This window comes from Phalacrocorax carbo, chromosome 7 (genome assembly GCF_963921805.1).
Source record: "Phalacrocorax carbo chromosome 7, bPhaCar2.1, whole genome shotgun sequence".
NCBI classification, from domain to species: domain Eukaryota; kingdom Metazoa; phylum Chordata; class Aves; order Suliformes; family Phalacrocoracidae; genus Phalacrocorax; species Phalacrocorax carbo.
Genome location: NC_087519.1, coordinates 27,288,017 through 27,309,962, shown reverse-complemented (window position 1 = coordinate 27,309,962; position 21,946 = coordinate 27,288,017). Strand labels below are relative to the sequence as shown.

General features: G+C 45.4%; 3 protein-coding genes across 16 annotated transcripts in view; 2 read left to right on the top strand and 1 right to left on the bottom strand.

The window, feature by feature from the left end:
• The window catches only part of PPP2R3A (protein phosphatase 2 regulatory subunit B''alpha), a 61,008-nt gene extending 57,115 nt beyond the window's left edge, over positions 1-3,893 (bottom strand). For 2 of the 5 annotated variants that reach the window (XM_064457159.1, XM_064457154.1), the window contains exon 1: positions 3,478-3,714. The gene's annotated coding sequence lies outside the window, so the exon portion shown is untranslated. Of the gene's footprint in view, positions 1-1,349; positions 1,466-3,477; positions 3,715-3,778 lie in introns of those variants that run through there. The other 3 variants (XM_064457156.1, XM_064457157.1, XM_064457158.1) reach the window with 3 other exon arrangements.
• Positions 3,894-6,731: 2,838 nt separating this feature from the next.
• DBR1 (debranching RNA lariats 1) lies at positions 6,732-15,885 on the top strand. 2 transcript variants are annotated; one of them, XM_064457173.1, is made up of 8 exons: positions 6,732-6,968; positions 7,045-7,169; positions 7,256-7,336; positions 9,037-9,122; positions 10,382-10,606; positions 11,483-11,563; positions 13,216-13,361; positions 13,900-15,885. In XM_064457173.1, the coding sequence occupies exons 1-8, from the start codon at positions 6,772-6,774 to the stop codon at positions 14,588-14,590; spliced, it is 1,632 nt and encodes a 543-aa protein (XP_064313243.1). In that variant the 5' UTR covers positions 6,732-6,771; the 3' UTR covers positions 14,591-15,885. The 2 variants fall into 2 exon arrangements, with proteins under 2 accessions (XP_064313243.1, XP_064313244.1); XM_064457174.1 differs by having other exon boundaries at positions 6,735-6,968; positions 7,045-7,140.
• Positions 15,886-17,836: 1,951 nt separating this feature from the next.
• The window catches only part of ARMC8 (armadillo repeat containing 8), an 85,531-nt gene continuing 81,421 nt past the window's right edge, over positions 17,837-21,946 (top strand). For 4 of the 9 annotated variants that reach the window (XM_064457167.1, XM_064457171.1, XM_064457166.1 and 1 more), the window contains exons 1-2: positions 19,127-19,220; positions 20,363-20,439. In XM_064457167.1, coding sequence (XP_064313237.1) covers positions 19,152-19,220; positions 20,363-20,439 — 146 coding nt within the window. In that variant the 5' untranslated portion in view covers positions 19,127-19,151. Of the gene's footprint in view, positions 18,103-19,126; positions 19,221-20,362; positions 20,440-21,946 lie in introns of those variants that run through there. The other 5 variants (XM_064457169.1, XM_064457164.1, XR_010373837.1 and 2 more) reach the window with 4 other exon arrangements.

The following is a 21,946-nucleotide window of genomic DNA, read 5'->3' as shown; positions in this document are numbered from 1 at the left end:
TAGCTAGCTACCTGCTAGTGATCTGCAGGGTAAAATAAGTTTTTAATTTAATAACAAATAAAAAGGATTTTTTTCATTCATTACCCATCTATTCAGAGCTCATGCATTTCTCATTGCTGTCCTATCTGACTTCTTTGTGTCTTACCTGTATCACACTACTCTTTATTCACTTATCTCCTCATATGTTCAAGATTCTTGGTAAAGTTCTCTCTGTCAAAGGTGACAGCCTATTTCTCTAGGATAGTCTCAGTTCCCAGCCCATACCTGGCCCAGCTGGAGTACTATAGGTCAGCAATGAGAGCAGTGAAATGCCACGCTGGGTAGAAATGCTCCGACTCTGAGTTGCGTGCTCATCCTCTCCTCTGAGGCATAGTCACAGGAGTAAAGAACAAGCAGTCATTTCCACCAGTCATACCTTCCACAAGCCCATTCCTGCCAGCCTCCATCTCACACTCTGAAGAGAAGCAGCTGTTAAAACATAACAAATTATGCCAAAAGATGCAGCATGTCCTAGCGTTCAAGAAGTTTGGCACTGCTACAGTTTTTACTGCTTATGACTTTGATAAGCCACACCAGAGGCACAGATCAGTGTGATCAAAGCAACATATTTAAGGGAGCATAACTTCTTTACCCCCTTTCCTCTACACCAAGGAAAATTAAGGGTGTTTTAGCCTGACATCCCAGTAAGACAGAAGTAGTTATTTTGCCTGTATCTCTACTAACCCAGGGAGCTTTACAAAACAAAACAACACAGAACTTCGAGTCATTTCTCTCTTTTTCCCTGTGTATTTAAACAAAAGCAGATTAAAAAGTCAAATGATATGCACAAGAAACAGAAAAGACAAATGTAAAGATTCCCTTATTCTAATTTGAGTGAACAGCAGTGTTCACATTTATGAATCTGAATAGTCATTAAAATTAATAGTAATTTTTAACAAGGTCTTCTATTGTATGCTTGACCTCAGGTATTGCACACTGCATCCTATTCATACACTATTCTGCAAACACAACTACTAATTTCTCCATCAGTATAGTATTTTCATCCAACTTAAGCATTAACTTATTCTCCAGTATTATCCTCATTTTACCTTGCAAGAACTGTGGCAAAAAGAATACATCAGCTTTTGGTGCTCAAGGCCTGATTTTCCAAAGTATGTAGCGTTACAGAGTGTTTCATCTGGCCAAAGCACAGCACCTACTCAGTTGCAACTGCCCTTACAGTCATGCAGCAGAAACTCTGCAAGTCAGGTCCAGGGACATAAGCAGCAGAGGAAATACAACAGCGAGGTCTGGTGGAAGCAGCTTGTCCCGTAACACACATGAAACCAGTTAAGACAGCACTTAACTACCTTAATTATGAATGAGAAAATTCCCTTCCTTCCACAGTTCTACTTTGCTGTCCAGTTTCAGCCAGAATTGGAGCACAAGATCCAAGCTCTAAATTAGTCTTCAGAAAAGTTCAGTTCTGTTTAACAGGAGAAAACAGTGTCTTATAGGGGAAGAATAGCATGCAATCATTTAAGTAAAAACAGTATTGGAAAGCATTTATACAAAGGAAGCAAAGCAAGACTGCACAGCAACCTCTGCACTGGACCAAGATATACCAAGTTCAGAGTTACTATTTAAAGTCATGTTTTCTGTGTAATTCAAAGGGAGAGAGGTGTCCACAGGAAGGATAGAGAAAGGTCCTTACAAAAAAAAAAAAGGGAAAACACAAATTCCACTGTGCAGCATATTTACGCCTCCAGGGCTACCGGCAGTGAGCGTTAGACTACAGGGCTCCACTGCAGAGATTTCTGAACTGCCGGAGCCACAATATTCATCAGCTGCTCCACAGGCTACAGCTGAAGGAGATGAAATAGATGCTTTACCAGTGAATCTCTGCAGTATTTGGCAGGCACGCATCAGTCAACTTTAGCTAAGGCACTTTGTCCATAGCTACCCTTAACGCTGCACCTCCATGCAAATTATGAGTACAAAATAATATGATGCATGACAGTGGTTGCAAAGGTTTAGGTAGCAGAAACTGGCTATGTGTCACCAGGGAACTTCAATTTTTTTATTTTATATGAAGTCAAATGTAAATCAGTCTCATCTGATATACAATGTTACTATTTCCAGATACATACAGAAAAAAAACCCAAATCACTGTTTCTCAGTTTCTCAGAATCCAGCAGATGTTGAATCCATAATTTTACAAAACTGAGAAAAGTCTAACTGTACTGACAATCTCCTCAAAGCTCTGACAAAAATAACCTCCCCCTATGTAACCTGTAAGAGCTGATCTACCAACCTTGGGAGATCCACAAGAAATAATAAAGAGAAATGGCAGCTATTTTAAGTAAATGCCTGGAAAACTTATTTCCTGAAGCAGTCATCAGATCATGTGGGATAAAGCCATGAAACCACCACCAAGAAAAACGTACCCAGCCTTTCATGCAGCACTTCAATAGCTAACAACTTGCGGGACTACCTGCCTTTTCCCTTTGCACTACTGGCCTGCCTTTACAGGGAAGTAGGGACACAGAACTGCACATCTTCCAGGGCTTCCTTCTTTAGTGTGAAGAACAGAGGTAACAAAATTAGTCCTGGGCTTAATAATATTTACATTACTTGAGACCAGCGCAGTCTGATGACCTTCAGAGAGAAGTACTCCAGTAGGAACATGTCCTTCAGTAAATCATTCCAACAGTTATTCAATCTCAGTTTTACAAGTTTATGCCCAACTTAATCTTGGATTTGTCTGCCCGTGAACCAAGGAGTCTACAGCCAAAGCTACTTTTTTCCCCAAAGTATTTCTTCATTATGAAGAAAGGGAAAAAAAAAATATTCTACTTTCATGATCATGTATTAACAGCTGCACTAAAGAAGATCAGAGATCCCTGCGTCCTGGGACAAGCGGTCACAAAAAAAGAATACCCTAAGTAGAAGCGATCCTTCACAGGTGTTAACCTCCTGCTTTACAACAACGAACAGCTTCGGGCCATCCTGAGCTGGGAACTACACACAGATCACCGTGCTTAAGAGCCGTTATACCTCTCAGCACTTTGTCAAAACTCTTCTGAGACAATTTATAGTCTCGGCCTCCGCAACGCCAGTAGTAGTGGTTTTCACAACTTAAAACGCGTGCGATACGAGTGTTTCCTCGTCCTTCCCCACCCCATGTGTTACCCGGTAACTCCATTCAACGCCGCTGCCCACAACGGCGGCTCAGCCCGCCGCCGCTCCCCCCGCCGGGCCCCTCGGCCCGCAGCTCTCCCCCAGGCACCGGCAGCGCCGGCACCGCGACCGCGGGAGGGTTCCACGACCGGCGCCCCCCCAACCCCGCACCTCACCCCGAGGCCCGCCCCGGCACCTGCCCCCACCGCCGGGCCCTGAGGGAGCCACCGCTGATCCCGGCCGGGACCAGCCGGCGGCCGCTCCCCAGGCCCCGCAGACGGACACTCGCTCCACCACCCCTCACCGCACCGCGCCTACCCGCCGGGGCAGCGCCCCGTCCCATGCCGGCGCCGCCGCTCCCGCCGCCGGACTCGCTCTGCCCTCCTGCCCCGGCCAGCCCCTTCCGTGAGGCGGGGGGGGGGGGCCAGGGGGCCCGCCCCAGAGGCGCGGCGAGGCGAGGCGCGTCGGCGGCCCCGGGCGCCCAGGTCGAGGATGGGCTGTGAAGGGGGCAGCCGTGCAATGGCGCTGCCTGTGCTGGGGTGGGGGAAGGAAGAAGAGGAGCTGGGGGGGTGAGGGGGGAGAGAACGCCCTCCCCACCCGCGCCCCTCCCTCTCCTCACCGCGCCCGCCGGCCCCGCTGTGAGGAGGCGGCGGGCCCCCCGCCTCAGCCCCGTGTTTCCCCGCCTCAGCACCGCGTTCCCCTCGCGTCCCTCACCACCGCCCGGCCCGGGCCGGGCCTGCGGTTTACCAAGCCGCAGCATCCGAGCGGTGGTTTTTGTTTTCCTTCAGCAACACGAGAAATCCAGCAACGCGGTTGCTTCATCCCGTGGCTTCCAAGGGTTTTCAGCCCTCTTTGGCTCGAGGCCGTTAGTAGTGCCCGCCAGCACAACGGCCTGATGGGTGCCTCCGAGGAAAGGTAAATTTTAAGAGGGGAAAAAAGCCAAAGTGCATGTGGAAGGGGAAGGCAACTGCCGCACCTCGGTGGCTAGGCCTGGAGTGGCCCTTCTGTTGGCGGTGTGTTTTGCTGCAATTATCAGACACAATACGGGGGGAGAAGGTGCCCAAAGACACCAAAACGTCCTGTGATACTCAGGCCAACGTCATGGTGCCTTTTTCTAAGGTGGTTGCAGCAGTTCCTTGTGTCACAGACATTTACACCAACCTGTGACCCCGTGCTCTCTCATGGCTTACAGCGACATCTCAAAACCTCAACTGGAACACATCAGATTTGCCTCTCGCCCCTCCAGTTCATCTTCCCTGTCCTTCACAAACACATACACTATCTCCTACCCCTTCTCCCTTGTACCTCCCTTCTCAGCCACACTATCCCGTCCCAAAAGGCAGTTACCAGTGCCTTCCTTTCACTGTTCCTCTTCATGTTAGTATCTTCTAAATGTGCTAGAAATCTTTTAGTATCTTCTAAAAGTGCTAGAAAGCACTTGACAGGAAAGCCTCCTTTCATTCCGGTCTGGGAGATGAGGGAAGCAACCCTGTCATCTGCAGCCCCTTTGGATGCTTTTCATTCTTCCTTTCTCTGGAGAGGAAAACTGAACTACTTCCATGGCTCTAAATTACCACAGTTAGCTCAGGGGAAAAAAACCCAAAACATTACTGGTTCGTGCAGGCGGGCAACAGCCAAAAGGGCAAATACCTCCCACCCAAACAATCCACCAATCTGAGCTTGTTTCTCAGGGCTCTCCCGTCTTGGCCTTGCAGTTCCTCTGGCCATCACGCCAGAGAGGATGTGCATTTGGTCACTTCAGATGAGCACAGGTCCTCTCCTGTAAGACTGGACATCCAGACAGGTGAGACACACATGAGCACATCAGGGCAAGGTGCTGTGACTGCAAAGCCCAATCCATAGCCAAACACCCGTTAGTCTTGCAGTGGAAGAGAGCTGCTCTTCAGTCACATTTTTTTAAACAGTCTTGAAGGATTCAACAAAATTACAATAACAGTTAAGCATTAACTTGCTACTGCTTACCCTGTAAATAGTAGCATGGCTGCTTCCCTTTGTGGTCTGACTGCTGCGGAAAGCTCAGAGCAGTTTTGTTCAGTGAACACCCAGAGTTAAATTAGGGATGCTGAGACACATAACGAATAGTGTACAAATACTAAAATGCTACACCATAAAAAAACTGTATCGACTTTACAGTATACCAGTTCACTCAGCACACAGATATGACAAATGAGTCTGAGTTAACAAACCCAGGAATTACAGTATCGGCTTACCTTGACTGGCTGGGGATGAATTTGGGCAGGCAGGAGAAGTGCCTGCTGGCAGTTTAGGGATGCATCTGCTGGCAGTCTCAGGAAGCCCACCATGACAGCATATCTCGGGTAAGGTGGTATTCTCCAGAGACTCATGGACCTTTTCTGTCTTTCACCCGCTTCCTTTCAGGAAGTCAGACGTGGCACATGCAAAGGGCTGCTGTTCTTCCCCAGAGAAGCTGGAAGGCTTTCCCAGGCGATGCATTGGACCGACTGAGTTCTGACACTACGCCCCACGAGGTCTCAGTGAAGATAGCAAAGGAGCTAAGTACACCTATGAACACTTGTGCATGTGCTTTTACTGTGAAGACATGTGGGTTTTGAAAGCCAAAGGAACTCTCCCCTTTGCTTCAGCTGGGCTTGGATGAAAGCCCCAGAAAACACACAGTAACCCAACATTGTGAAATTATGAAATGTATTAGAGAACACTCATGTTTTCTTAGTATCAAAAGAGAGGCCATTATGTAATAGTTGCTACCATAGGGGAACAGGAATGTCTGCCCGGTCCCATGATTACAGGGTGAGTAGTAGCAAGCTAATGCTCAACTATGTTGTTGTAATTTTGTTCAGTCCCTGAAGACTGTTAAAAAAAACCTTTCCAAACAGTGGAAAAAGTCTGGGGCGGTTTTATTACATGACACACAAATACCACCCTATGAAGTTCACTGCCCTTCAAAAGGAGGCAATCAATGCTCCCCAAAGGAGGGAGCCCAACCGAGAGCAAAAGCAGAGGTGCCCCATTTCTCACCCTGCCTCGCACACCATTACCCTGTTTAAGTCACTGGCTGTTCCTGCCCTTGCCTGTTAGGAAGTTGAAAGAAGCCAGTGCTTGACTATGCTAAAAATACGCTTGCCTGATGCCAGACTGGCGGGACAAAGGCATCGCAGGGATGGGATGTCCTTTACAAACGCAAAGCCGGTCTTTTATTGGCACAAATGTCAGGCAAAAGCATGCGCACCCTATCACCACGGCTTCACCGCGACTCTGATTGTGGTGTTTGTGCCACGCGGTGAGAAAGAAGCGAAGCTTTTGCTGCTTTTCCTGCGAAGCCGGCAGGAGCGGTGCGGGCTGTGAGAAGCGCCCACAGTGGGTTCCTGTGGAGGGGGTGCGTGTGGGGGGAGCCCAGCAACGCTCCCCCACAGGGCCCACGCACCCCCTGCAAAGCCTCCCGCCCCGCTGAGGAAGGCGTACAACGTTTTTAAAGCCCTGCCGCGAGCGCCCCGAGTCGCCGTGCCGCGCCGGCGCCGTGGGGACAGGGCGGAGGACACGCGGACGCACACTGAGCGGTGACGCGAAAGGCGCGCGCGGCGCTTGCGCGGTGGAAGAGCGGCGGCGGCGGCGATGAAGGTGGCGGTGGCGGGGTGCTGCCATGGCGCCCTGGACAAGATGTACGAGACGTTGGAACTGCTGCAGCGGCGGCATAACGTGCGGCCAGACCTGCTGCTCTGCTGCGGTGACTTCCAGGCCGTGCGTAACGAGGCTGACCTGCGCTGCATGGCCGTGCCCGCTAAGTACCGGCACATGCAGACCTTCTACCGGTGAGCGCCGCCCGGCCCGGCCCTGTCCCGCCCGTCCCCGCCCCGCCCCGCTACAGCCGCCCTCTTCTCTTCGCAGGTACTACTCCGGCGAGAAGAAAGCCCCGGTCCTCACGGTGTTCATCGGCGGGAACCACGAAGCGTCCAACCACCTGCAGGAGCTGCCCTACGGCGGGTGGGTGGCCCCCAACATCTATTACCTCGGTAGGGTCCCCCGCCGGCGTGTTCCCCTCCAGCCCCTTGCCCGGCAGCGGCCCCGCCGTGACGAGCTGCGCTCCCGTCTCCTCTAGGTTACGCCGGCGTGGTGCGGTTCCGCGGCGTGAGGATCGGAGGCATCTCGGGCATCTTCAAGTCTCACGACTACCGGAAAGGTATGGTGGGACGGAGGGCCTGGCTGCGCGGGCAGTACTGGGCCTGAGCCGTCGCAGGAGGGTCCAGCTGTTCCCCCGCACCTCTGAACAGCCTGCTATGCCGGAAACCTCTCTTGGCTCAACACGTGGATTTTTCTGGAGGTGGTAGATGAGCCGGTAGCTGCCTGGTGACCACAGCAGGAAGCAATGTGCCTTTTGAATGTTGTTGTTAGAACAGTCTTGACTTTTCCATGGCAGTGTCCTTTTAGTGGGCTACACAAGACTGTGTAGTTTTCCTTGTGTGAAACAGTCAATTGATAAGTATGGTATTGTACAAATGTACTGTTCTGAGCTGAGGCTTAGTGTCAGTATGTCTTGAGATCAGTTCCTCCTGGTTATATGTGTATGTATTCAAGAGTTCTTCCCTGGAAGGGTCTCCATCGGTGAACAGAAATCTTGTCACAGATGATACCTGGTGTCAGTAAATAGAAGATAGCTTAGTCTTTCTCATTCCTCAGTACATAAAATAGCAGTCTCTTACTTGCGATTAATGGACCATAATATTATCTTCAGCAACACACTACTTCAGAGGAGCTTTGCAGATGGCTTTTGAGCTGCAAAATACTGAACTAGTTTTCTAGAACACCCGACTCTGTCTAATACTTCTCAGTGCTAATTAAATTTGTTATCAAGCATGCAGTTCATATGCCTGAATACTGCATGTGGGAGAATAGACTTTTTTGACAGTAATGGTAACTAATGATAAAGGAATTTGTCTGTTCGTTCTTAAGAGTATGTAGGAGCTCTGCTAGACGTTCAGGTTTCTTGTCCCAAGGCAAAGTTGGAGGCTATGTCCCTTTTGTACATCCAGAGCCTGTGATGCCTGTGGGCAGTTACAGGTGTGTTTAAGTTGCTGCTGAATCTGTTGAGCTGTATTTTCACGATTGGTAGTAGCACTCTTGAAGAAACACAAAAAATCGAGCCTCAGTGGCCTGAGTCAGGAGTCAGATCTCATGCAGTGCTTTGTGGTCTTTTAGTTTATACCTCTTCCTGAGCTGTTATGTCCGAACTTATGGTCCAATCACTGACCACTCGTAGAGGCTTGCTCTCAGTGTGTTGACGCACAACTTTTGATTGTTCCCGTCTACCTTGTGTTCTTTGGCTGTGCCAGCATGTTTGCACATGTCTCTGTGATACTAGCAGATACATATGTTTCATGTCTGTGCAGCAAACAGCTCTCTATGTATGTGATTGCACATGGCTGTGCAGTATAACTGTGCAGGTGTGGGGAAGTAATGAGGGATGCTATCCCACCAGAGGGGTACAAAACCGTCTTCAGGAATTAAGCACAAAAATCTTTCTGCCAAAAGTTACTTGTTTCAGACGGGTCTTGGGTTTTAAGTATTGGAGTTAAACTTCTCTGTTTTTTGTTTCCACAACTGAATTACTGTATTCTCTGTATTTATTATAATAAGACACAAAACTGAAGAAATGCTTATTGTTGTAGACACATTTTTACAACATATTTGCCTCACATGTAAAAAGTTAGCAGCCAGTTGTTGTAAGCCTTGTGTAAATGAAATACAGTATCTCCTTTGATTGTTGGCAGCCTTGTGTTTGGGACTGCTCTAGGTGTCTGTGTGACCCCAAGAAGCTAGCTTGCAAGCAGTGTTAAGAGGGAACTATTGCTTCAGGCAACTACTCTTTTTCCAATGTTTCAGGCCACTTTGAGTGCCCACCATACAACCAGCAAACAATTAGAAGTGCTTACCATGTGAGGAATATTGAAGTCTTCAAACTGAAGCAGGTCAGTGAAAAATCTAACTTTTTTAAACAGTGGTAAACAGTTTTTATTAATTTAGAAGTAAGTTGTCAAAGCTACTCTGAATAAGCACGTTTTTGGATAGCAAATCTTACCAACAACTCCCAGCTAATCTGGACAGGCCATTTTATGCGGGGTGTAATTGCAGTGTTGTTCCCACTGGATATCTTCTCCAATGCTTTGCATAGCAGTGCAAATTTGATCTGAATTAGGCACAGGCAGAAGTGTGGTTTTGATGGTTTTATTTTTTAATTAGATAAAATTCACAGAATGGAAGGTACTCCAGCTATACGTCCCTGTTCCAGCTTGTATGTTAGCTTTTGGAAGATAGATGTTACCTTGTATAACAAGCAAGCTGGTTGGTACAAAGTTAACTAAAATTGAATGATCTGAAGAAGCTGATCCCAAATTTCTGTGGCTGAAGTATTTTTGACTCCAGGGTGAGAGATTAAAAGGACAGATTAGCTCTGTTTTTGAGCTGTTGCCGACTTCCTGCTTTGTCACAAGAGCTACTCCATACAGCTGAGGTTGGGGTATGAATACAGGTATTTATAAGCATCTTGTGAATGATCATTCAGGTTGCAGTTGCATGCTTAAGTGTTTAGTAGATATGGGGATGCTGAACATAGGACAAAGGTTTGCTGTCTTTGTCAGAGAGTTTGATGTGTTTCACCGTAAGTTTCGTAGTAGTTGGATTTGGGTTTCATCTAGAAGTGTGTTCTGATACAGCTGGTGGAAATGTGCTGAATATTGAACCGAGACATGCTTAAGACATTGATTAGACTTCTGAGGGGTGCTTCCTTTGAGGAGAAATATCGTGCTTAGCCATTATCTCTTTTAAACAAAGCTTTTAAAACTTTTGCAAGGAAGAAGATGCCTTTGATTGTGGGTAGAGAACTTGCTCTGTAGCTGTAATTTTTAAGAGTTGTCTTCTGAGTGCCTGACACCTACTATGATGCTATGGTCTCTTTTATAAGGCAGTATATTTAAAACACAGCTGACTGTCCCAAGAAGGTATAGTAAAAACCATGGAGATTGGAGTCCCTTGACAACTTCAAAGGCCACCTGAAAGATGGGGCTCAGTGGTATACTTACTTGCTTTGAAAGTGAGGATATTGGTCACAGCTAACTCTGTGTTGATCTGGAGTGAACATGTTGCATGTGTTCCATCTAGTGCTGTGTAATTTCAAAACTTCTTTGTCATGTGTGTTTTGTTTTATACCATATGCATTTTGGGTTGACAGTTAAAGCATCCAATTGATATATTTATGTCACATGACTGGCCAAGGAGCATATATCACTATGGAAACAAGAAACAGCTTCTTAAAATGAAATCCTTCTTCCGTCAAGAAGTGGAGAGCAACACATTAGGAAGCCCTGCTGCTTCAGAGCTCCTGCAGCATCTGAAACCCACCTACTGGTTCTCAGCACATCTTCATGTCAAATTTGCAGCTTTCATGCAACACCAGGTAAAGGGGGTGAGGGGGAATCAAGAATGTATGCATCCCAAGCACATTTTAGAATTCCAGTGCAGGTAATCGTGTCCGCAAAAGCAATTCTATAATATGTTTGCTCAGTTATTAAAACTTGGCTTAAGCTGCAAAATGTTAAGTGGTGTTAAGACTACTAGCTTATGTAAGTGAAAGAGATGTTATAAATCAGTGGTGTAACTACTGAATCTTCTTCAGGGACAATGTGAAATAACCAATGTCACTGCACTGAAACTTATGAATTTACAGTTATAGAAAAGCACTCTCTTTTCCACTTTATTGGGGAAGGAGACAACTTCAAAAGAAGGTGATAGAGAAGCGACTGAAAAGAAGATAGAGGTTAACAAGGGATGGGAGGATGCCCGTAGTAAGGCTTGGCAGATGAAGTTGTCTGATGGCCTGGGTAAAGCCAAAAACCAGCCCCTGTAGCTTGAAACTTCTCCTGGTTTGAGTTATTCCTGAAAGTGGTGTGACGTGCTATTCCTATTGGCACATTATTTAGCTGTAAAAATGTAACTCTAGACCTTCTAGACTCAACAAGTCTGTTTCCAATTATGTTAAAGTTTTTCTTTTTGCTTCAAGGCTAGGTGTGCTCAGCTGCCTTGGCTAAGGATGAAGTGTGGCTCTTGATTTATCTTGCTGTCATCTGCATCCAGTTTCCTGTTAGACTTCCAGTGAAGTCTGTCTTTCTCTTTGTCCCTCCATCCCTTGCTTATAATCCCATGCTGATTTTCTATTTCAGAAAGTCTTTTTCTGTAAAAATTATGCCTTTAAGTCTTTTTCTAAAAGTTGTTTAGAATGGTCAAATTTCACAGAAGTGCTAATGACTGTGTTATAACGCTATTTGTTTTCTAGGCAAACTCCAAAGAAGAGCTACCAAAAGCAACAAAGTTTTTGGCTCTGGATAAATGCCTGCCGCACAGAGACTTTCTGCAGGTGATGACCATGTGCAGTGGGCTTTTTCACTTTTAAAGTATTTCACTTGTCTGGTCTGCTAAGAGTTGTGCTTAGATACAAGCTGAAGAATAGTTCTGATAAATGGAGTAACTGAAAAGAAACTAGGAATGGTGCATGTGTGGAATGGTCTTTGTGTAATGTTGCCTTGAAATAAGATGATGTTGCATCCTGCCATGCAGGCACAGTGTTTACTGATTCCTGTGATTTCCTTCCACCTTAGAACAACTACTTGACTTAACTGGAGGAGTAGCTCTACTTTAACCTGCATTGAATCTCCTCTTTAGATTTTCTGTCAAATGTCAAACGTAAGAAGAAAGCCCATCTCGATGCTTTTCTTCTCTGACAGTTTAGTTAGGGTCTGCTAGTGCCTCTTTCTTCAGATCTGGATTCAAGAATTCAGACAGGATTGAGTCCTAAGTTGAGTAATGTAATTTCCTTTCAGTATTTTGCATTCCAGCAAGAATTGGTGCAACTTCCTAGGAGAATGGCTCTGCTTCTTTTTGTTTGGGGGATATCTTGGCTAGGAAGGGCAGCGGACAAGTAGGTGGTCTAGGTTGTGGGAGTTTTCAGTATGAGTGCCAAACTGATTTGCCAAGAGCAAATCAGTGTTCCTGTGTGTGGCCCGTGTATGCTACCTGGGGTGTCATCTCTAAAAATCTCAAATGAATGGATCTAAAACCCTTTGCTATGTGAGGGAGCTGCTGACAGCATGTTCTTCAAATGCAGTCAAGTGTTTTACTAGTCTTACTTTAAAGTAGCTTTTATTTGTCAGCTTAAAGGGAAGATGGTTCATTATCTCTCCTTTGGATGTATGGTGGGATCCATTTGCCCTAGTAGCTACCTTTGAAGATGGGAGAGAGTATGAGGATGTGCTTTTGCTATGTGAAGGTATGCTGGGGTGCTAGTCCAGACTTAAAATCCTGTAGCAAAACTGATCTGAAGTAGTACTACCTCCAGCAGTGTGGTGAGACACCAGTGTGGGGATGTGGTTTAAAGTGTATATTTTTCTTTTTCTTTTTTCCCCTAAAACTACCTTAAAAGGTTGCATTACTTTATGAATTATTTAAAATCCAAGTCTGACTAATGCAATTTGGCTAAACAGAATGTTTAGATTCGGGTTAATGTCACTGAAGACAAAGTGATTTAGATTTCAATTCATCAGCTGCTGAAAGAATTTTAAAAAATTTAATGTTAATGGCTGTGCTAAGAATGCGTGTTTATACAGCAGAATAACTGTTGCTATCAGTTCTTGATGTATATCTGCTTAGAAGGCAGCATGAACTTAAGAGGAAGCAAATTTTGGTTTTGAAGTTGCATAAATGTCCAGTAGCTGGCAGTAGGGAGGTGGTTGTTCTGCTTCTTAATTGCTGTAAGCTCAAATATAGAAATGCCTTTTTGACCTCTGTTAATTGCCCCTTTTTTAGCCCCTTATTGCTGTAAACTTTTATGTAGGGCTAACTTGAGAGAACTTGTTTGATTGAGACCACTAGCTCAGCGTACTTGAAATTTAATTGAAACTCTATACCATGAAAGTAACACTTGAAACTTTAATCGGTTTTTGGTGTTAAGAGAAATAACTTACCTAATCTGTTTTCTCTGGTGTTTTTTTTTTTTTATTTTTTTTTTTTAAGATAATAGACGTAGAACATGATCCTAGTGCAGGCGACTCGCTGGAGTATGATGCAGAGTGGATTGCAGTCCTCAAGGCCACCAACAGCCTTGTTAATGTGACTCCGAGCTCATGGATTATGCCTGAAAATAATGGCCTCCATGCAAAGTAAGTTGCACAAAAAGTGGAGAGGAAAATGGAATTTTGCTGGACTGGAAGTAAACTTCTTGTTGTGTTTCTCTGTTCTGCAGCCTGTAATGTCTGTTGGACTTGCTAAATGCCTAGGAAAACAAAGGGGATGGTGACAAGATCTGTGCTCTAGTGCATACGACTTCTTTACTCTTCTACAAGGGCAGCTAGTTTCATGTTGCAAACTTAGATCTACCACCATTATAGGGGCCAAATAACCATGGTGGCTGATCATCATGCCAGTTATGCTGTGAGACTGAAAATCAGCCTGAATTATGGGGGCAGGCGGGCGAGTGCTTATTGAGTGGGTTGACATAATACGCAAATCCTTGGTGGGGAGAGGGGAAATCTTAGTATTGACCAAAGGCAATGTACCTTCCTGAAAAAATCGCTTAAGAAATTAGGCATCTGTTGTAAGATGAATTTATTATCCATCTTTAAAAGTTTCTCTTTGCAGTGGGAACAGGAAGGACCTTTTGACTAGATGCACTTGTTTTAACTTTATACACTTATTTAGGTGGGATTACAGTGTGACAGAAGAAGCCATCAAAGAGGTATTGGAAGAGCTGAATCATAACCTCAAAATTCCTTGCAACTTCACATTGACAGCTGCTTGTTATGATCCCAGCAAGCCCCAAAAACACATGGAACCAGTTCATACCATCAATCCACAGACAACCGAGTTTTGTGCCCAGTTTGGCCTCACTGACATCAACGACAGGATCCAGCAAGCTAAAGAAGAGGGCTCAGTACGAGGTGAATATGAAGAGGAGGAGGAGGAAGAGGAGATGGACAGTACTGGATCAGCAGAGGAACCCAGTGAATATAATACAGATAATTCTGGACTGTCATCCATTAATCCAGATGAAATAATGCTGGATGAAGAAGGTGGCGATGAAGACTTGAGTACATGTTCTGTAGATCCTTCTCCCGATCATCCTCCTGACTTCTCTGCAAGTTTTTCTGACATCCGGATCATGCCAGATTCCATGGCAGTATCATCTGATGACGCTATGGATTCCACTAACGAGGAACTGGAGAAATCTGGTGTGAGTAAGCAGGTGGAAGAGAAGAGCTTAAATGAGAGACCATTAAAGCGCATTGGCGGTAATGAAAATGGAAGCAGTGGCATCAAAAAAATTAAGAGAAGGAATCAGGCTATCTATGCTGCAGAAGATGACGATAAAACAGAGCAACCCTTTATGTGATGTATAAATAAGTTCTCTCTGTACCTTTTTATGGGAAGGTGGTGAGAACTGTAGTGGACTACTTGTGCTTTTAACATTACTTGATCTTATTCATCTTACTTTCTTAAGCTGAAGAGGCCGTGTGTACCTCTCGCAGGGAAGGTGATTTATCCAGGTTAAACATCTAAGTCAGAAGCAGACTTTTCCAACAAAGTACTTTTGACAGAGGACTTGAAGCTCACATATAATCAGTTGATTTCGCTTCAGTTCTTGGTTATTAGCCTATACTACGTATCTCCAGCTGTACTGCTATACAAGATTCCCCATGCTTGTTTAACAAGAAAAGTACTTTTAAACTATAACTCAAGTCAAAGCGAGAGGATGTCTGGCTTAAAAGACTGAATGATTTGATTTTATTGCTTTTGTCTTGTTTTATACTGAACTTTTAATACAAAGTAGCGTATGCAATAGCTCCATGAACTATATTTGAAAATAGAATTCCCATAATAACAGAACAGCAATAGAACAGTGAAGATTTTTGTTTCTGGTGATACTTATGTCATAGAAAAACTTCATGGTCATAAAAAAACCAACGCATATTGCCCAGTATTGGCTTTTAATGGCAGTTTTGATAGGGAACTGAGTCTCTTAATTTGAAGCATGACAGTTTTATGGGTACCATAGAAGAGAGTATCTCTGTTTGTAAAAACTTGTGTGCTGTTTGTAAAAACTTGAGAACCATGTCTTAAAATTAAAATGCAAGTAGTTAGGGTGAACAGCTTCCTAAATGTGGACATCATCACTCTCAATTCTTACCAATTCAGGCTGTGTTGTATTTTCATATAAGGTGGTTGATGTTTATAAGTTGCTTGAGAAAATAATGCCTGCCATTATCATTAGCCAAAGTTTCACCTGTCACTTCTTTTCAGTAGCGTGTAACTTGCAGAATTCTTGCAACTGGTGGGCTGATGCCATTAACATCCTGGGTTTTTTCCAGAGGACGCTGTCTTGTTTTACTAAATTATTAGGTTGTCCCTCCTAATACTGCCCCTGTATCTCTTTATGCCTGCTTGTCTGTCAGAACACCCACCAAAGAGAGCTGTGGTACAATGTGATGAAAAATTGGAAGCGTTTGGTGTGTAACCCTTAGGTTATCTAAAGTAGCTGAACTGTCAGCTGGATTGCTCAAGTCAGTTGAGTATCTTTAAGGGGTCCTGGGTCTGCAGTTCTAAAATCTTAAGCATGCCTCATGATCTGAAGACTGTAATGGAAATAAAATATTTTAGGTATAAATTGTGTTATGAACTTCAAAAGTCTCCCAAGAAATCTGAGTGTGTTATTCAGCTGTCAAATTCTAAGTGAACTGGAGTGGAAGATGTATTTTATGTGTAACAGACTTTTTAGACGTTTTTAAAGCAAATTATTCTGTTGTGTGTTGTCCCCTGTCCTCTCCTTTCTGCTATATGTGTTTTGGCTTTCTAGAAAGCAGGAGACTTTGAAAAGATAGAATACTGATTTTTTTAAAAACTTCAAAGATTATTTTTTTAATGAAGTATTTCAGCATCCATTGAACAGACTGCAGCCTGTAAAATACAATTGACAAAATTTTTTTGAGTACAAACTGTATCTGATCAATATGGAGTTACTATGCCCTTTCTTGTAGTCGTTCACACCCTCTTTGTGGTTTGAAGTGTCCAGCTCTACTGTGCTCTCGTCCATTTATGGGTTTTCCCTGTCAGTAAGATCCTCTGCTGCATGTAGAATTCAACTGAAGCTCTGAACTTGAAGCTTCCCCAGTAAAGAAGGCCAAATACTCCAAAAAGTATGTAAAACGGTAGGGAAGGCTGACAAAGTTGAGTCAGTTCTTAAGACCCAGAGACTTCAGTCCTCTTTAAAAGGAAGTTTTAAAGTCTTTCTGAAAACTTTTTAAATTTTGGTGAGAAACATCTGGAAAATGTTTCTCTGTCAGGCCCTCATACAAGTTATAATCACAGGTTTTTCAGTATATGAGACTTGCGCTTAGTCTAGAAATGTTTTTGCAGTTCCCTATAAAGTGCTTGAGAAGACTTCATCTGTTTCATTCCAGGCCAGCACACAGGTATTTTGTTCAAGGTTTGTTATTAATCTACTCAGAGAAAAGCAAACTAAGAAAAGGGGTATAGCTTTTTTTTTTGTCTTTCCATGAGAAGTGGAGGATTTTTTTTAAAATCAAAGCTATTAAAGTCAACTTGTGGCAACATCCCAAAGTATGTTTGTTATGCTCCCATTGTTCTCTGCCACCTCTTAAGAGCTGGCAAACCTGCATTTACCTCTTAGCGAAAGCTGACAGTTTGGGCCCTGACGTGATGTTTTAATTATCCTTCCCCCTGCCTCCATTTAATTCTGTCTTCAGGAGCAATTAGTTCATAGAATTAGTATCCTCATGTCTCAGGATGTGACATACAGGGGGCTAATAATAGAATACCAGCTCTTGAGAGAAGTCTATGGAGAAACTGAGTGAAGTCCTGGGGTTTTGGGGTGTTTTCTGCAAAAACTCAATCCAAAACCAAATCAATTAATGAAAGCAACAAAAATGATGGCCAAAAAAGCAAATCCAAACCCTTTATTTCATGCACAGCAAGGCTGAGGATGGGAAGTGGCACACCATTCCCGTGTCCCAGATGGAGATTGTGCTCGAATAGGTGGTTCTCAACAACACTCTAGCTCTTTGCGTACTTTGTGTGAATGAAGTGCCAACCTGTGTCCTACTCATGCCACCTTCACATTCCACACAGCCAGGGGCAACATTTGCAATGAGGATGGGTCAGAAGGACCTGTATGGCTCCATCACTCTCGGACTCCATCATTTCCACTAGCACAGTCAGAATATAAGGTGGCCGACGCTAAACCTGGTTGCTTGGAATGAAAAACAGCCCAGGCTGTTGTTGGACAGCTGCGAGGCTGTCCTGAAAATGGTGCTGGTGTCCCTGTCCCATGGGGCATGGGACAAGGCCTAGGAGAGCAGCAGCGTGGTGATGCTAGCACTGGGTGAGAAGCCTGTAGTCAGTGTCAGGGTGAAGTCGGTCACCCGGCTCTGCTTTCGCCTTCTTTCCGTGGGGCCGGGAGAGCCGAGGACAATGAGGAGGGCTGAGCCAGTCCGCGGCGCCGTCGGCAGGCCCGTCCCTCATGGCGGAGGCGGCGTTTTCCTTCCTTTCCCGCCGGCCGCGCCCCGGCGCTCGCGCGCGCGCGCCGCCACCTCCTCGCCGCCAGTGGGTGTGCGCGGTGTCGAGGCGGGAGGCGCGCAGGCGCCCTGCGGGCGGGGATTGGCGGAAGGTAGCGAGGGTTTCGGAGTCGGTAGATTCGTTACGCGCGAGGCCGCGGCGCCGCGCTGCGCTCCGCCATGAGGCCCTGCCCGGCGGCGGCGGCGCGCGCGCGGGCCTGAGGGCGCTGCCGGCGGACCTGCTCCGCCTGCTCCTGCTCCTGCTGCCGCTGCCTCCGCCTCCGCCAAGATGGCGTGCGTGTTGGAGGCGCCGCTCCGCATGAGCGTCCTCTCGGTGAGTGCGCGGCCCCTGCCCCGCCGCCGCCCCCCGTTAGCGCGGCCGCCGTGGGGGGCGCCCGCTTGCCGCTGGGCTCGGCCTGACCTTGGCCTCCGCGGGGGGCCGGGCGGCGGGCTGTGCGGGGACCCCCGACACCTGCCGGGCCCCTTTGTGTGGTGGCGGCGGGGGGGCCCTGGGGCCGGGAGCGGGCCTGGCCGGCTGTGGCGGGCCGCCACGGCCGGGGTGACACGGGCGGCGGTAGGGCGCTCCTTACCCTCTGCCTCCCCAGTCGCAACAACTTCTTCCTAGAGTGGGGTTTCTCTTCAAAACAGCGTCTCTCCCTTTTCTGAAGGGTCTGTTCCCATTTTCGTCAGACGTACTGGCTCTTGGGAACGTATTTTTAACGGATGACAGGACTTGGAGCCCTCCGCTGCCCTCCTCTAAATGTTTTTGGTCCCTCCGAAACGCCCGCTCAGCAAAGAGGGTTCGTTGACATTATTTTGAGCTGCAACAACCAAGGTGCTGCAGAGGAGAGCAGGGTCTCTCAGAAGCGCACCGGGCCGGTGGCGGCTGGCGAAGCACGCTCTCCCAGCCTTTGCTAGCAAGTGGGTGGTGGTGTGGTGGCGAAACGGTGATCTTCTCCCAACAGCTCTTGGGTATCTCAGGACACGGCCTTGCTGGCTTTTGGTGCAGGGAGGAGGTTGGTGTGTTGCATCTGTGGGCAGGGCGCTGGTGTTGCGGAAGGGGGTCTGGCAACTACCACTAGTTTCCTTTCCTTGGGGAAAGCTGAGAGTAAGTAGAAGACCCAGTGCTGGTTTCCTGGTCCTGCTGCTCATCAGTTGTGTGCTGGGAGTAATGCAGAAGGTGTAGTGTGGATACTATTTAAAAGGGCCGAGGTTTTGGGCTGCTTCTTCGTTTCCCTTAGAATCTCTTACTAGGTAAGACAACCATGAAACTGATGACGTTGATAAATTATTTTTTGGGATTACCTGAAAAACTTGTTTGCCTGGATATGAATGCCCTTCTTCTACATATTGCATAGTGGCTGATAGGCTGAAAGCCAGGATATGTTAGAAGCAGAAACCAGTGGGATCTCTGCAGTCCAGAAGACTTTTGCATATGAGTACATAGATCAGGTAGATGAAAGTCAACTGCTGTTCTCAAAAAATAATCTTTCATTACGTGGTGGAAGTTTATCTGTAGAATTTATTTGCTATAATTTGATAATATTTCTAGAGACAAAGGAGTCCTGCTGCCTCTAGATGATTCCTCTTCTCGAAGTTATGTGAGACCACAGGCAAGAAGCTGCTGCTGCTTCTGATGTCTGGGTGGGGAAGCAGGAGCAGATTCAGCCTGAGAGTAGATACCTGTAAAAGCAAGGAAGAGTTTTCAATTCCCTTATAGCTTCTTTCAAGGAAAATTCATAAGGAAAAAAATGGGAAAAGCCTAATAAAAGGTTGAGCTGGCAAAAGGGGGAAAAAAAAAGTGAGATAATGGAAGCGCACCCTGGCGTGTGTTTGTGAGAACCTGGAGGGAAAATTCCCTTCCCCTTTCCCACCCTTGTTTTTTGGAATGCTTGCTGTCTCCAATTTTGGATATTCTCAAAGGGAATAACAAATCATTGGGGCATAAATGTTAGGTTACAAGCATGGTCCTGTTTCTGAGAAGAGAGTTCACTTTGTCTTATAAAGTAGCTATGGGAATGGGATGTAGAATATTGTGCTGCTCCTCCTGTCGAAGTTGTGTGCGACAGCGTGTAGGACAATCTCTGAAATGTGTAGTTATGTTATGATAAAGTAAGTTACAGAAAAATGTCTTGATACGAGCTTCCTTATTTTTGAGTGCGCTTCTTGAGCAACATTAACTGCTCTTATAAACATTTTCTTTCAGGAATTAATGTTTTTTCTATGTAGTAATTAAACATAATACAACTGGGATTTAAGACAGTGCTGATAACTGAACTAGACCCCTTTTGTGTGCCTGGTTCATATACAGCACTCCAACTTGCTTTGATGCCTAACATGTTGTTATCTACATTAAATACGTAATTTTCTGTAAATTACACTTGAACACAGGGTTAATCCTTTGTGTGAATGTTGCCCAGCAGTAACAAACTGCACATCTAAATATGATTCTGTGGTTTTGCTGCTGTCTTGCCTGATAGGTTTTGTAGACTTGCTGCTGTGCTAGCCATTCCTGTTTGTCTGCCATTATGTGAATTGATATAAACCATTACAATTTTTTTTGTTTTGTTTTGTTTTGTTTTTTCTCTCCGCAGGAGGTAACGGCTAGTAGCCGCCACTATGTTGATAGATTATTTGACCTCGATCCTCAGAAAGTCCTGCAAGGTGTCATGTAAGTCATCTGAAACACACTTGGGCTGTTGGTTGTGCACAGGCTAGGTTTACCTGAATTCCACTGGAGTTGTATGTTGAGGGCAAGAAGTTCTTCCTGTCTTTTTTTGAGAAATCTTGTTGGAAAATTTTAATAGAAACATGATAGTATTATTTTAGCAGTCTGTCACTCTGTAGTGCATATGGTTTGTAATGCAGCCTCCCAGTTGTCAGAAATGAGGTTAAACATTCTGTGAGCATTCAAAATATTTTTAATAAGTTTCTTCCTTTTGGCCACCTTTTGCTCCTCTTCCAGATCTGTTGAGACTCTTTTCTCATATTTCATTGCCAAGTCAGTGTACCTGCTTCCTTTTCCCCTGCTGCCATGCCTGAGTGTTTGCTGTTTTTTTTTTTTGTTACCTGCATGGCTTATATGTCACCAATGGGAACGGCGAGCTGAAAGAAAATGCCTCCGTAGAAATTAATTTGGATGCAAATTATATTTCAGTACTTCTATTGCATGCCAGTGATAAGGGGTAATGACTGAAAGAGAAGACTTGCCCTGCTGAATAAGGAGTAAAACTGGTGCAAAGATCCAGTTGTTCTCTTGCTGTCCTTGGGCTATAAGCTTTCCAATATAACCACACAGCAATGTGGCAAAATAAGTCCTTGCCCAGGACTGACTTTTGGTGGCGAAACTAGACCTTTTCAGGCTTACCAGTAACTTGCTGGCTGTGACTGTCAGAAGACATCAAAGGACCAAGTGGATCAAAAAGCCAAGAACGTTGGTTGTGTTGCTTAGGACAGTCTGAGGTGTTTTGCAGTAGCAGATTTATTTATTATTCCAGAAGGTGTCCCAAGGGCAGCATATCAGAATTAGTATCCCTTTGAAATATATGAAAAACACAACATACATAAAACTGTCCTGGAAACCTTATGGGTTGAAACATCCCCTTGCCTGTATAAAAACTTCTGGTACACCACCGTAACTGTGTATGTGTTCTTAACGCTTCCCTATGGGAGCATCTAGTTTTTCTTCAATCCCTTGGTCTTCTTAGTCCGCTACTCATAAAGGCTGGTGTGATGGTCCCAGGGGCCAGGATGTGTCTCATCCTATGTCTGAATGCGTTGACTGAGCCCCTCTTTTCTCCTTGGCAGATGCTCTGAGCCCTGGGTGGCACTCCGTCCCTCCTCTCCTTCCTTTTCAAAGGGCTGGAACCCACAACCTGTGGTAATCCCCTATCTTTTCAGGTGTTATTCATATCTTTTGTAGTATAACTGATTTCCCAGAAACAAAAGTTTTAGGCAGTATCTTTGTCTCAGCTAACATCTGAAACTATTTGTCTTGTCCATGGATGTCAGTGGATTCTATGCTGAGATGCTTTTCTTGCATTTAAAGACAAGAAAATACCAATTTATTTCACAGTAGCTTTCAGAGGGCAGATTTGGATGGTAAACTGTATTTGTGATGCTCTGGTTATAATTCTCATTCTGAGAGCATAACTTTCCTGACGTTGAACAAATCTGAT